Below are 16,493 nucleotides of genomic sequence, written 5' to 3'. Positions count from 1 at the left end.
TACAGTGTGACATATTTGAAACCCAATATAAACCGGATCTGCTTGATATCCGATCTCAGTTCTCACCTTGAATAACTTCAACACACACACACACACACACACACACACACACACACACACACACACACACACACACACACACACACACAGCAGCTTTTGCCAGTTATGTCTCAGTTACAGAAGGTTTAAATTAAGGGGAGACAGAGGAACGCTAAACCATTAAAATGTATCAAAATAGAATATTTTACTAGTCTTTCACTAAATGTCATTAGCAAGTATTACTTTGATTAACTAGTTAATTGTTTGGTCTGTAAAATGTCTGTTAAATGATGTTACTCCCTTAACAAAGAGGAGCTTGAGCTGAGGAATGTTTGACATTTTTGACTGAGAAATTACTTAAAAAAAGAGTTCATAAACAAAAAAGTTGCTCTTTATCTCTAATTGATAAATTAACTTCCAGCTCCAGTTTCATCCACACTTGGAAAGTCAAGAGCTTTGAGTGACACAATTAAAAACTCTACATGCTATGTGCCGGGTGTCATATGTACACAGTGTGTCGTATCTCAAACCGGCCTCAGTTTTCTCTCAGTTTGAACTTCACTCCTAAATTAGAATCTTTAATCTCTTATGTCCCACCAGTGTCCATATCAACACTATAATCCTAAAGTCAGAACAAAGAGTGAATCCTGACATTTTCTTCCGGTTGATGAGTTCACGATGCCACTGCGTACAAGAGATGCTCATTGAGTTACTTTATGAAGTTTCCACAAAGCCGCAGAGAAAGCTTCACCTGTCACCACATGTGAAAAGACCATCAACCACATTATAAGGTGCCGGGAGTCTTCTGTAGAATTTATTAGGCTGAACACTCCCTCTGTCTCCCTCTCTCCATCCCCCTCTGTCTGTCTATCTGCCTCGCACACTCCTTCTGCCTCTGCACTTCTGGTAATGGATTCTGCCTAAATGGGTTCTGAGAAACACAAGTGAAGAGCGGATGAAAAGAGGAGGTGAGGTAAGAAAGAGGGGGGGAAGACTTGTTGCTTGTGTCCTGGTAGCATATGATAGAATCATGACTATTAGTAATGTGATAACTTTAACAATTTACAAGCTTAGTTCGAATCGATTGATTCTTCGCATCTCCCCCTGAAAGTGGTGCACATAGCTATTCCCAGGGGTGTAAAATAGGTGAATTGTTACAGTAAACCAGTATGCCGGTTTTAACTTAGTTACATTGGGCAACACCATACAATATGATTTAGTACAAAGCTATTAGGAAAATTGTCTTAAGATTTATTTTTATGTTTTTCTGAGAATTAAGCTTTATCAATAACTGCATTTTTACTGTAAATAAAATGTGTTTCAACAGAGAACAAAGATGAATAAGGATAAAAAGGAGAGAGGGAGGGAGGATGGAAAGAAATAAAATGAGGGGAAGAGGGGAAGAGGGGAAGAAGGGAAGAGGGAGCAAGTGAGCGATACTGTATGGTTAATGATTTAATGTTGGCACTTGATGGAATGAAATGTCTTCTCCATGTTAGCGGCGCCAAAGTTAAACCCTCTAGTCAGTTAGTCTGTTATTCATTGATTTCTCTGGTCAGCACTAGATTGCTATTGAATATGACTGGCACCAGGGCTGTGTGTGATAGCGTGTGTGTGTTTGTGTGTCTCTCAAGTGCATTTCAGTTGATGGTGAAAACGTATTTTTCTGCATACACGTAAGGTATCCACTGACACACACACACACACACACACACACACACACACACACACACACACACACACACACACACACACACACACACACACACACACACACACACACACACACACACACACAAATAATCAACTAGCTTTTGGAAGAGTGTGAAAGACGAGCCGGAAATACATCTGCAGTCTTTGTGCAACATACTCACTGCTATTCTCCACACCTTGCTGTGAGAGATGATACATTATTTATTCCTGCAGGCTGTTTTGTATTAACCATACAGCACCCGCTGCTAAAAAACATAACCAGCAGTAATATCTATGTATCAATGCCGCAGCATGGATGACATAAAAATGTCTTCAAATGCACACTGGCTAACGTGCATGTATAATCTTTGTACGCTGGCATTATGCACCTTGGTTATTGCAGTGATCTGTCTTCTGCAGCAGTCACATCTGTTGTCTTTTTATTTGCCATGATGTGTGTATGTGTGTGTTGTACTGATTACTATCTAATATATGAAGTTCTTTTGCAACAGCATGAGCAAATATGTAGTGAGCATATGAACACTCTGTTAGAGCTACCTGATGTATAGTTTAATAAGCCTGCAATATAAATATTTCAAGGAAAAACATTATTCGAAGCAGCACATAGAATTTGTAGGCGGTAATAATGGAGCAATAAAAAAGGAATATGTATAACAAAGATACTTACTAAATGCAGAGTTAAGTCTCGTATGCTCATCATCAGCGAGGAAGTGTTTAAACCAATTTACAGTATATGAAAATTTACATCAATTATAGCATGTGTATAATGAAGCGGATAGTGATGATAACAACAACAACAACAACAACAATTATCATTATAATGGTACTCATAATTAATAATAATCATAATAATAATAGTTGTATTATTCTTATTATTCTTATTATGTCAGCCTTATCAGTTAAGATTTTTTTTTAATTAAACCATTTTGCCTCCTTGTATTAAGAGAAAAAAATTCAAAACGTCAATGTGTTAAAAATAATACAGAATATATAAGAACATATATATATATATACACACACACACACACACAATATATAAAAGCAACACAGTGAACCATATTCTATTGTCTTCACTGTGGTTTGTTCAGTTAAAGATACAAAACAAACTGTGAACATACAATATACAAACAATAATGTGGCTTTTATTTCCAGGTGACTGACACACACACACACACACACACACACACACACACACACACACACACACACACACACACACACACACACACACACACACACACACACACACACACACACACACACACACACACACAATCATCTGACAATAGTCTTGGCACAAACTGAACTACTGTGATATGCACCTCAAACACAGTAGGCATTTTTTCCCATGGTCCTTTTTCTGTTTTTTTTATTCAACAGCAATTCAGGTATTAATAATAATATCCTAAGTGAATGACTGATGGAGGATAATTTCTGATAAACAACCTGAATGACCATTTGTAATAGAATAAACAACATAAGGACTAGAATATCACATTGCCTCGCTGTAGTTCAAACCGCGCCACTTAGAAAGCCTGACAGAGCCCATCAGCTCCGGTCATTGTTCTTATCCTTTTAAGAGATGTGATGATTTCTAAAGATCCTGCCAACTTGTGTCCAGTGATGGCTTAACAATAACAGTACTGAGAAAAAGACAGAATAACTCGAATATCCTGTCTCTTACAATGCAGGGGCCACTATTACCCACTTAGAAATGCTAAAAGAAAAGCGGCGAAATCAAAAGGACTGAGACAAAGAGATGAGATGCTGAAAAGGGGGGAAGGAAAGAGAGAAAAAAAGAAGAGGTTCAAACAACAGAGTGGACTCACTTAGCAGACAGACAGAAAGACATTACGACTGGGTGATTTTCTCAAAGATAATGCAACACACAGTCCCTCAAGCTGTCACAAAGCCCCTTATTGATGTTGTTTCCAGGTAAGTGTGTAATTCAGCGGTAAAATGAGAGCGTTGTACTTTCAAAGAAACTGACAACAATACTGAGTGCAGAGTTAGTAGAGGCTGGATCATCTGTTCTACTTTGGTATTGTGTATGTATGCAATTCATTTTGTCGCCGTCTGCTTGGGCGATGGATCGCATCCCTGCTCCTTCCCGGTGAAGCAGCCACTGAACCGACTTGAACCAAACAGAATTCCATTGATAGAATGAGAGCAAGGTATGCACTGATCCATCATTGTCTGTTTTATGTCACTGTCTTTCTCCATTTGTCTGCCTTCCTGTTTGTTGCTCTGTCAATGGAGAGCTTTCAGGTGACACATCAAACACCCTCTGGCACCCACCCTGGAGGTCTGCAGCTGACAGGCGGCAGGGGATGCCATTTTGTATTTTCTGTATAAATGACAATTTGCAATGTTAGCAACAAAGTGTGACCAAGTCGGGCATGTGCCCTACAACTGCATACATCACATGGCCAAAAGTGTGTGGGCACCCGGACATCATTTATGGGGGTCTGTCAATCAAATCCCCAAACTCTCTGAAGGAGTGCCATGTCATGTGCAGCCTTTAAGTTTTACAACTATTGTGCATGTTTTCAAAGTAGCACAACAAGTAGCCAGAGTTCGCAATGCAAGATATGACAAAAAAAAAGAAAGAAAAGATAAACACCACAGTTGCATGACTGTACATTACAACAACACTAAGAAAGAAGTAAACTTCAAAAAAGGACTAAAAAATGAAATAATACATTGTAAGATTATGTAGAAGTTGACCTTTGTAGTTCCAACCAATCCCCTTTTGGATTCTGGGTAATTTAAGCAAGAAAACTGTACTGTGCTCCTGATTGGAAAGACAAAGAATGCTTTTCTGTGATTGTGTGTAAGTGTGTGTGTGTGTGTGTGTGTGTGTTTTGTCTGTATAACAGCTAAGGTTAGAATGTTAAGCTGCTTAGGGATGCCAAATGGATTAAGTGTTTTGTTGACACATAGTAAAGTAATCTGGTTAGTAAAGACGAGATACACCCGTCTTCCTCTCTATCCGCCTGTCGGCTTCCATCTCCCCTGTTCACCCTTTCTTTTATATCTTTTTCACTCTGCCGGGTCATCTCTGCATTGCCCTCTTCACACACACACTTTTAACACACATTCAGATTTAAAGAGATTGGGTCAGCTAATATATTTTAAGCTCCTTACTATGGCACAAAACGAGACATCTGTCTGTTGTTCCTCCATGTACAAATCAATACTGTGTGTGTAATTTATCCCTGTTGTTTAGTTCACACATGCTGGACCATTTTAAGTACAACCCATCTTTTATGCACGATTTAACAAACGTGAAATAATCCGTCCAGTTCTTAATTTCATTTAAACTAAGTAAGCAGACACACCTGTTTCAGAGTGTTTAGAACAGCGTATGTAAATGTATCTTCCTTTTTCTGTCCCCCTCGTTGAGATCACCGATATCAAGTAACTGGGCACGCAGCAGCTGGGCACCCATGGGTTCAGACACCACAAAAGTGTTTACGTCGGCCAGTGTGTGTGTGCTTGTTTGTGTGTGTGTCCACTGGGGAGCCAGCCAGACGTCTCTGGTCTAATATTTCCTCTCAGGAGAACAAATAATGCAGAGAGGCTTCTCCCTTTCCCTGTTCTCCCTTTATTCTCGACTTTCCCTGCCCCTCTTTTGAATCATTGTATCACCGTTGAACTGCTTTCCGTTTTCTTCTCCTCCTCCGCCTCCTCCTCCCTGATGTCTTCCCCTCTCCTCCCATTCTTCTTGCCCTCCCTGTTATCTCTTCTTCCTCCCGCTTCCTCTTGCAACAAAGCGTCAGATAGAATCACAGAAGTTGGTTTAAGTTACTGTAGACACACACACAAATGCGTGCATGCGCCCACGCACACACACTTTCTGCTGTGAACCAGGGTCAGTATCAAGGGACGCAGCAACAATAGGTGTCTCAGCGGAGTCCATGTATCTGCTGTTTACAGAGCATAACTTGACTATCAGCCCCATTCAGAGGATGAAGAGCAGAACAAGGGAAGAGATGAGGTGAGGGTGAGGTAGCTTACCACATACTTTTACTCTCAGAGGATCCTCTTACCACGGCTCAATACTGCATGGGTCATAAAGAACATATTCATGTTGCTCGGTCTGACTTTATTTTGTGAATGTAAATCTTTAGGGTTTTGAACCTCAACACTTAACAGTACTAAAGGCTGGATCAAGAAAAAACTGTTCTTTACAGGTTTGCTACAATCTATTCACACCATAAGTGCTCAGAATACTTTTTTCCTGTGTGCATGCACATTTTTGAATTTATTTCTCCATTCGGTGTTATTGCTCTTTTTTCTCGGCTCTTTCGACACTGACCTAAATTTTTATTCATTTATGTGGGTTTAAAATGAGCATGTTTTGTATTAGAATGTGTTACATTATAATTTGAACTGACCTCCCCTGTACAGTGATATGCAGTGAAATTACTTCACATTTGACATGGTCATCGGAACACTTTGAGCAGCTTCCAAGCAAACCTAACACTGAAACCTTTTTTTAATTATTTTTCTTTGGTCACAAAACCAACAAGAGTTGTTTAATATATGATGTGTAGTAAATAATAGCTGTTAAGTCTTCATCCTAAGTCGTACCCTAACTTAACGCACACATTAACTGTATATAAAAGTAGTAGTTATTATGACATCACCCACTGGTTTATGGACAGCAGCTTTGAAGCTCACACAGTGTGAGAGGGTTAAAGTTCTTAGATGAAAACAAAGCCAAGTTGCGGCAGCGACCTGTCAATCACAGTGTAGCTCCGCCCTAAAGCAAACCCTGCTTTATCATCTAATTGACTCCAAATGGGCCATCATTTACTAAATGAACATCATGCTGAATTGAAGAATACATCTGAGAGCATGGACTTTACTGAGATTATAAATCATATGAGAAGTAGGGTCATCCAACCTTAAATGAGACGCAGCCGGAGTTGCCAGCAGGTGGCTGGCAGTCAAGACTCAGGAACTTGGCTTGGGTCTTGATGTGTTGTGAAATTGATTCACTGACAAATAAACTAGGCACATACTGCACTGCTACATTCACAGCTGTAATGTCACTGATAACATCATACTCACGAGTATGTTAGCAGAAACACAGATGACAACCTCACAGCTAAACTGATGTGATGAAGACGTACTAGGGAAGTGTCTGCATTTGTCCACAACAATGCATGCTACATATTGGCTGCTAACACTCTGGCTGCTAAACTTAAGTGCTGATGCCCATACAAGCAATAGTGACGGGTGTTATAGTCTTTGTTCTTCTGTTTGACCAATCAGTGAAATTCAGTCCTTCAAACAATAAAGGACTGACACTAAACTAAAGCTGCAAACGGGTCCTGCAGTTAAAGGTTCCTGGAAAGGTTTTCAGTGGAAAGAGGCCAAGATATGATGAGCAATTCTATTGTGACTGATAGTTGATGCTAACGCAGATGTGACAGTGGTCGGTGATGGTTCTGGTAATGCCTACGCAAAAGCCTCCAGCTAGTGATTTAACCAATAACTGAGGTTCGTTCATGTCAACACAATGTCACAAACAGCATCATTTCTTTAAAACATAATGTAATTCTGCTTTTGTCCAATACAGACCCACCAATTTCTTACTTTGAGAATGCATACAATGCCAGTATAAGCTTCAACGGCCGAAAAAAATAGAACAATTGCCGCAACTCTTCTCAAGTTCAGCACTCTCTGTCCATCAAACGTTCTGGACTAGCTTGCCCTAATCAGAGTGTATCACTTCCCCAATAATGATGAGCCACAGCTGTCACTACTGGTGAAACCTCCCTGAACCACAAATGACAATGTGATAGCATTTGACCACTTCAACTCCATGCTTACACACACACTAAAACATTTGAGCTAGCACCCAACACACACACACACACACACACACACACACACACACACACACACACACACACACACACACACACACACACACACACACACAGCTGCATTTTAAGGAGTCAATTAGCCTTTGAAAACTTGACGACTACTCACTTTTAGAGATTGGAAGTGTATCCTCCAGAGCACTGACATCCACAGCATAATGCCATTTAATAAAAACATTATCAAACTTAATATAGGAAACATGACGACTCAGCACTTTATCTGACTGTTAATTACAACATCACATCTCTTAATGAAAACCCACTGTGTGTGTGTGTTTGTCGAGCTTAATGGAAAAACTGGGGATATGTGTGTGTGTGTGTGTGTGTGTGTGTGTGTGTGTCTGTGTGTGTGTGTTTGAGCGTCTAAAATCAAAAACAAATCCTTTATTAAGAATGAAAATCACACCTGTTAAGGCAGATTACCTTGGGGATATATACATGCACACACACAAACGCACACACCGGCAGACGAAGAAGTACTTCACAAACCTATTTGCACACATTAGTTCCTTGCTTACATCTATGTGATGCACACAAACACACATATGCAAACAGAAAGGTCACAAAACAAATGCCAGCTCAGCTAAACTGTGATCATTAATTAAAATAATTAGCAGGAGATCCCCCACCCCCCCTCCACTTAAAAGGACACTGAGTGGGGGTGTACATAAACAGTACATATCATAGACATAGTTAATGTCTTCAGAAGATTCAGCGAGAGCAGAACAAGTGAACACGCATTATTCCTTCTCACACACACACACACACACACACACACACACACACACACAAAAAAACCCAGCAGACTCACAGCAGGACATGAAAGTTCAATCTCATGGCTGGTTCCTGTTTTTGTTGGAAAACATGGAGGACAGGATCTATCAGTAACTCTACCAGAGGAGATGTCTAATTTGTCGGATCAAATAAAGGAGTGGGTAAGTAAGATCCTCCGAAATATTACATCTTGTCATTTTCTTTTCAAGAATTGAACCTTCTCCGTATTGAAAACTGATTTCAGACTTGTTAAAATTCATATTTCTTTTTACTTATCTGCTGTATCTTGTCAGTATCAAGACAGGCTATTTGTGTGTCTAAGGCAACAACTACAAGTGTGTAAATTACAAATATCTGGGCGCTGTATGAAGCAGTCCTTTCAAAAAATGAGCATGTATGCATACTTTTGGAGGACCATGATCAAGGCTGAAAAAAAATGAAATCAATCAGTCTGAGTAAATGTGAAAGAGTGTTCCTGTGTGTAACCAGGGGCGCCGAAAAGGGGGGGTAAAGGAGACGGATTCTAGGGGCCCATGATGGAGGGGGGCCCAGAGAGGCCCCTAATGATGATGAAATTATAATACAGAAAAAATAATGACACTAAGTTATTAACTAACATATAATCACACATGTTTTATATTCTTCCCCTACTGTACATGTCAACTGTCATGCTGTTCTTCTTTCACAAATATGGTAATGATAGTCAAAAATACCATTAAAATGCATAATTGTATGTAAAATAGCATCAAAAAATTTTGCCGCTGTGTTGGGGGCCCTGTAAAGATTCTTTTCATGGGGCCCAAAATCCCTAGCGGCGCCCCTGTGTGTAACTGAGAGGAAGCTGTCAGTCAATATTGGTCTAAAAATGTATAATTGACCACTCTGCAGTTAAAATAGCATCTATCAGGTGAGGTGTGAAACACTTTCGATGGCGTCCTACCGTTGTCGCTGTCCGATTTGTTCTCATGCTCGGTGTCGGTAAGGGTCAGCACTGAGTTGGAGCGGCTGGACAGACAGGAACTCCTCCCTGATGATTTACCCAGACCCCCGCGGCCCCACAGCCGCATGGCACGCTCTGGTGACATCACGGCCTGACTGTCGGTGTCTATGTCCTGGGTCGTGCCGACTGAGAAGCCGCGGTGTGGGAGGCCCATCTCGGAGCAGAAGGCCAGGCCACGACGTGAAGGTGGCTCGCAGATTCCCAGCTGACGAAGGCTGAAATGCTGACCTGAAACAGACAAACATGGCGATTTTACAAATGTTTAAATATATTTAAATATAGTTATTAGACATACTGGTGACTATGTTAAAGTTCGTGTCACACTTATTTCTTATTAATATAGATATTAGAAATTGCATGCTGTAAAAACCCTGACATTTACTGGATATATATATCTTAAAATGTTCCTTCAAATATGACAGCAAGTTAAAACTCCCTTAGATTCACCCGTTAATAAAATAGTTTCTTAACACATAAAATAACCATATAATAAAGCTTTGGAAAAAATGTTATTGTCAAGCTGAAGAACATTTATGTTTTCAATTGATTGTACATTGTTCAAAAAAATATTCTTTTCTCTAGCTCATTTATATCCAAAAGAGTTCATTGTCTGGCTCTAAATGAATTAATCAAATAGATGACAGGTCCTTCAACTTGCTTGTTTTTCTCAACCAAAAATATTCAAAGTTCATAAAGCGTATAAATCCATATGCTTGTGTCCAGATAATATTTTGCACTTCTGCTTAATAAATTACTTGTATTAATCAGTCAACAAAAATGGTCCCCATGAATTTTGTGTTTTTTCACTAATTGACTAACTGTGTAATACATGATTGACCCTATGGCCTAACCATCACACTGCGTTAGTACGCAGCAAAGAAGGATCTCAGTTAGGAAAGGAAAACACACACTGACAGCAGCTGCTACATGTACAGAGAGCCGGACTCATTCAGCAGAGAAGAAGAGAAGCCTTGACCCTGGTTATGAGTCTGACCAAACTGCAGCAATGCTTTTAGAAAGGACTATAGTTGGGGTTTTTTAAATCACAAAAAACATTTTCAAAAGACAATTTTTGCTAATAGAAAATAAAAGCAGAAAGCCAGAAGCCACACCAGACAGAGAAGGTGAATACTTATTGACCAGATCCCTTAAATCCCATTTAGTCATTACAAGAGAAAAGACAGATTAGCAGAGTGTTAAGCCTGTAAACTATTCAAATCTCAACTGTAAAGGGAGTGCAGCTCACAATAGGATGTGCACCTTTAACACCATGCACTCCATCGTTTGTTCAAAATACACATAGATTATATTATAGCAGTTGCTCAGATGTAAATAATAACATTTATCTTATTGTTTTATTTTTATTTGATGAATTATGGACCAGAACTACACCAGAACTACAGAAGTGGAGAGCGAGTCGTTGTCCTGGCATATGCTGAAAATGTTACTGCTATAATAAAAAATAAACAGGATATAATAAAGGAATTGAATGAATGCATTAAAATCAATGTAGGTTTAATGATAAATTATACAAAATTTTAAGAAAAGATGAAAATAGCAATCATAAAACTAGATTTAAATTATATTTCTTTCTTATCTAAACTGTTGTTCCTATCAACTGCATTTCCACTTAAAGAACAGACATTAAAGACAATAGATTAAATTGCAGTTCATTTTGTAGAATCCAGCTGGGAAGTCACTTAAATGAATTTGTGGTACAAAATTAAAAAAGATTGGGCCTTGTTGCCATAGATCTGGGTTCAAAAGTAAAAATAGCTTTGTGTAAAGAGGTTGCATCTGTTAAAAAGGAAGGCGATGCAGATCGGTGAAGCACTGAGATGGACCCAGAAAAAAGGACGTGCAAAAAACTCTGTACGTTAGTACAAAACTATGTAATGACTAATGTTACACATTATTGATTGGAATGAATGATACGCTTCCTTTTTATAATCTCAATTAAGTATAATTAAAAATTAAAAATTTCCTTCATTATTCAAATAGAAGTGTCATGACAAGCCTCTGATTATGGCATAACTAATTGATGCTGGTTATTTATGGGGAGGCCTTAATCTCATTGTCATCTACTTTCACAAAAATATGTATTCATAAACATTATAAACTGTCATCATGGGTGTAAATGGGGAGTTGTTTATATGTTGTTTATTTATTGAATGATAGAAAATACAAATGGCATTTGGAAAATCTACACACACACACACACACACACACACACACACACACACACACACACACACACACATGTATGTAAATAGAATATTAATTCACATATAAAATAATTGTTAGCATCATTATGGCATATTGAAATGAGAGATGCACAATGAATGCAGGGCTGTAGGCCTTTTTGTAATTACATCTCATGGAACATTCTTTGTCACAGTTCCCCCAAAACAAAAGGAAAACTAATAATTGGTGTTTAAATAGGGTTCTCTTTCTTCCTTGAAAAAAAAAGGTTCTTTAATATTGGAATACATACAGAGTGGGTAAAGTAGTTAACGAGTTGATTAGGCATTAAGAATACTTTTTACATTAAATTTCGTAAGTCATCAGGAGTAACTCTTTCGGGCTGAAATCTGGTTAAAATAACACAAGTGATAATCCTTTAAAATATAAAAGAAAAGTAGACAAACAAATCATTTGTAAAATCTCAGTATGTGCCTCTTCATCTTCAATCAGCAAATGAAAAGGGAAATTATCAAAGCTTTCCGTAATTAATGGCACAACAAGAGATAACGAGTGCTGCAGTTCAATTAAAAGTTATATTAATTTTAAATGAGCTCCAATTAGGCCAGCAGTGAAAATGAAGGAGATAAGATGATTGAGTAATTATATTTTTTTCATTCCTCAAATATTGACGGTGTGTTAATTGGAGCTGGAGAACAATGAGTGAGCTCTGTGGTGAAGCTTTTTCCTTCTTTTTTTTTAATCATTTTTCCTTTCTTTCACAAGATGTGTCTCTTCCAGTGGTTCATTATACTGTAGCTTTCATCCCACATATCTGTTCATTTACATCATTCCAACAGAACTCTCCGCTATACCATCCAACTTGGACAGTTAATGTGTTAAGCAAGTTCTAAAACTAATACAAAATAATAATATACAGGATTTGCACAGGATTGGTAAAAAAAAATTAAATAAAAAAAATAACAAGTTACATGACATTCTGATGGCAAAAATACAAACAGAACACTTATTCTGAGTCTTGTTGCTCTAAGTGTGCAGAGATGAAGCCTGTGGACTCTCACCTTGTCTGTTATAATCATCCTGTTCACGGTGAACCATGTCCTTGTATCCCTTGGTCGTCCCGTACAGTAACCTGTCAACAACCAAGGACAAATGTTGTCAGTTGTGTTATTATAATAAAGGAGAGTCCTTCAGACTGAATCCAGTGGGAGTCACCGTGCAGTTTTGTTTTGTCCTGTTGTTGGGTTAATAGGTACCAAATCGTTTTAATTTACCATTCGGCATCAAACTGGACAGGGTGTGTGGTTGTCAAACAATACTGTAAACACAATGCAAAGATCTAATTTGATTCTATAGAGAGTGCTGATTATTAATACACTACATATATTAAGTATAGCCCTGCTTGTTTGGACGAAAAGAAGCGACGCAGATTACGATGAGGGTCAGAATGGAATCGTAATTTGAGATAAACATCATATTCAAAACACATGTGGCTCAATGATGGCCGGCTGTCGGCAACGGTCTGTTCAACATGGTGAGCAGACATGGAAATGTAAAAAAGTAAGTAGGAGTAATTTTTTCAATCCTCCCTGGTGAAAAAGAGCGGACGCTGCCAGCTCCTCTCTGGTATATCAGCAGAGATGTGACTCTTCCAAACCCTCTGTGGCTCAAATCATATTTGTAAATATGTGACTTAGTCTTCTCAAGACAAGACTCTTTTGAAGACAGGTTTTTTTGTGCTTTACTCGAGATGGGCGATATGACCTATATATGTGGGTGACAGTATTTTATCTAGATATTACAAATATAAAAAGTGATACTCAAAACGAATTCCACTATATTTGCAATGTCATGTATTTTTAAAGAACCAATGTGTTTATTGAATGAAAATGAGGTTTAGGCCCTTTCTGATCGAACCCAACTTTGTCCGAGATAGTAGTAACTCTCAGTTCTTACCTGGTCTGGTCTTGGTGCTGATCGAAAGCTTTGAGTGTTTCACTGGAGGAGTAGGACTTCTGAGTGGGAACCCGGAGTCCCTGGGAGCTGATGGCACAGTCTTCACTGTCCCCTGATGAACCTGGAAGACATAGATACACACCCATGAGCAGACACACGCATATATAGGCACAAAATCTCAGTGACATGCACTTAAAAGCAAACACCGAAACGGCCTCAAAAACATTGTGAAGACATTGCTGCCCATCCTCCAGACTGTGTCTGGGTTGTATTATTTACAAGTTATTTTCTGGTCAATTTATTTTCATAGACATAAAGATCCAATATTAAAAAGCGCTGAGGGGTAAACACATGTCATTCATGAGAAGTTTACTGTACAATATCTTCATTTGGGTTTTAGAATGTTTTGGAGCTACCCAATATATCAATACAGCCCCAGTCACTATTCACACCCAGCACAAATATGATTTTCCAAGAGCAGGTACACACTCATCTGACATATGGACTTTTTATTTATAACAGTGGCAATTTGTTTGTTGAGAAGACAGTTTCACTTGCTGCAAGACAGATGATTACCACCTGCTTGATCTGGTCTGCAACACAAACTACAATTCTGTCCGAAGTGCAGTGAAACCCTGGAAGCCAATGTTCTGTGGCTCCTGGGGATCAGCTCCGAAGCTGTAGGTTGCTCTACGGAGGGCTGCTTTCTCAGCAGCTGGACTAAGTAGAGCCTCGGGCCAGCTGGAGAAAACACCCAGGACCTTTTCTCATGTACTACACACGAAATGTCTACTTCTGCCTTCTGGGAAGCACTGCTAGGAATTCACTTGTATTTGTTGGCCCCATAACTTCCTTTACAGATCACACTACACATTGATTTTGTTTGTCTTACCTGGTGTGTTGATATTACTGATAAAAATGATGGACTTGCTACAGTACTGTATGAGTCCTAACCTGGTCGTGGTCTTATTGGCTATAATAGGTTTGGCTGTACATGCTGTACTTGAGGTTTGTAGGTATTTGAGGAATATATATAATATGATCTTCTCTTTATCAGTGTGGCCCACCTCTGTTGTAATTAAAATGATACACTTGGATAAACATTCGTCAATGGGCGACTCAATGGAATAGATATTTTGGTTTTCAACTGGAAGCTTTAATATAAAATAGTAGGTGCTTTGATTCCTAAATGTGAAAAGGAAGCAAAGGTTCTCAGCAGACTGAGCCACTGAGCGACTCGGCTAATGAATGAATGAATAAACAAATGAAGGAATGAATGATTGAGCAGCGTGAGCTTCCTCACCAGTGTACGGACCCTCCTTGTCCTTGCGGCCCTTGGTGAGTGAGCAGTATGGACGTCGCTCTTTCACTTCCATAGTGCTTCTGCTTTTGCTGCTGGCAAACATAGAGGCATGCTGCTGTAAAGCTGCAGAGACAGAGAGAGGGACAGAGAGAGACAGTCAGGGTTGTTGGACTAAACCTGCAAACACACACACACACACACACACACACACACACACACACACACACACACACACACACACACACACACACACACACACACACACACACACACACACACACAGACAAAAATGAGTAATCAGTGACAAAGTGTCCACAACAACGAGGCATCATCCTAATGCGACTGTTTCATTTTAAACTGACATCAGTGCACGGTAATCAACGACAACAACTACAGCAGCGTATATAGTATGTGCTCCTGTGGTGACTTGATTAAAACATCACTATCTACAGTGTGAGCACCGTGTTTATTTCTGTGTGAGCAGCAGCACGCTCAGCTGTTTTGTTCATTCCCATTGGTTAACATGGATACCAAAGAGACACATTCTGCGAGCCGTGCACGTCCAGCGTGCTCATAAGAAGCTTCACACAAATGAAAATTCATATTTTACAAACATCCATATGCAAGATTAGCAGTTTCATTTGATAGACATTGTCATTTGTCATTTGTCTCATCAATGCTTCCCCTGTAAATGGATTGTTCATTATCCTTGCCAGGAGATTATGTATTCAGTTGTGTGTGTCATGTCTGTCCAATAGGTTGTCTAACCATTCCTAATCTCAAATAGCCTACTATTTGTTTGTACAAAAGATTTGTTTGTTGTCTCCAAAACAAATCTACAGAAAAAAAAAAAAAAAAAAAACATCTCATGGTTCATAATGTGCGTGCATGTCGTGTATGTTGGATTGGAGTGGAGAGGCAGCACATTCATATTCCCCTTGGTTGCATTATACAACATCTAGCAGTGGAGGTAAGCTGAATAGATATAGAGTCAAAATAAATGCTGAAAAGAGGCAAACAGATGCACGTCTTGATTAATCAATGGATTCTTTGAGTAATTTATTAAGAAAAAATGACTCTGATGCTGTATTGATGATTTGCTGTTTTTCCTTTTTTATTAGACTAAACAATTTAAGGATTTATATAAAGAAATCTTACAATTAAAGCAGTTAAAATTGGCCATGTAGGCAGTTCAGGAAAACAACTGGTGACTGTTTATGGCCAAGAGACATAAAGAGCAAGAGCATTTCAAATACCAAATATCAAATTCATACAAGTGCAGTGCTACTTCAAGTGAAGTGCTACGGTAAAGTGACAATGAATCTACATTCATAAGGGGTATATATATATATATAAATAATTATGAATATGGACAGATTCCTACATAAGTCCATGACATCAGCTTGACAAGAAGAATCTATATGTTTAAAACATGATAGCTTTGCCTCATGCAGAATTGCTGATTGTCAGTTTATGAATTGAGTTGCCAGGCCTGCTGGTTCTTGTGCCGCTCTTTATGCTGAGTTATAAGTAATGAGGTAGAATTGATCCTGCGATGGGACAGTAAGCTGATGAGATGGATCCACAGGCTGTCAGCAGTTCTTTGAGT

General features: G+C 38.9%; 1 protein-coding gene across 1 annotated transcript in view; it reads right to left on the bottom strand.

Moving 5' to 3' along the window:
• The window catches only part of LOC129095412 (teneurin-3), a 75,861-nt gene extending 60,895 nt beyond the window's left edge, over positions 1-14,966 (bottom strand). Inside the window, exons 1-4 of the mRNA XM_054603838.1 lie at positions 14,885-14,966; positions 13,582-13,702; positions 12,687-12,757; positions 9,364-9,651 (exon numbers count right to left, since the gene is read on the bottom strand). Of these exons, the coding sequence (XP_054459813.1) occupies positions 9,364-9,651; positions 12,687-12,757; positions 13,582-13,702; positions 14,885-14,957 (553 nt within the window). The 5' untranslated portion in view covers positions 14,958-14,966. The remainder of the gene's footprint in view (positions 1-9,363; positions 9,652-12,686; positions 12,758-13,581; positions 13,703-14,884) is intronic.
• Positions 14,967-16,493: the final 1,527 nt, after the last annotated feature.

The sequence above is a fragment of the Anoplopoma fimbria genome, chromosome 9, assembly GCF_027596085.1.
Source record: "Anoplopoma fimbria isolate UVic2021 breed Golden Eagle Sablefish chromosome 9, Afim_UVic_2022, whole genome shotgun sequence".
Taxonomy (NCBI): Eukaryota; Metazoa; Chordata; class Actinopteri; order Perciformes; family Anoplopomatidae; genus Anoplopoma; species Anoplopoma fimbria.
The sequence above is the reverse complement of the archived record's forward strand: the minus strand, read 5'-3'. Positions and strand labels throughout refer to the sequence as shown.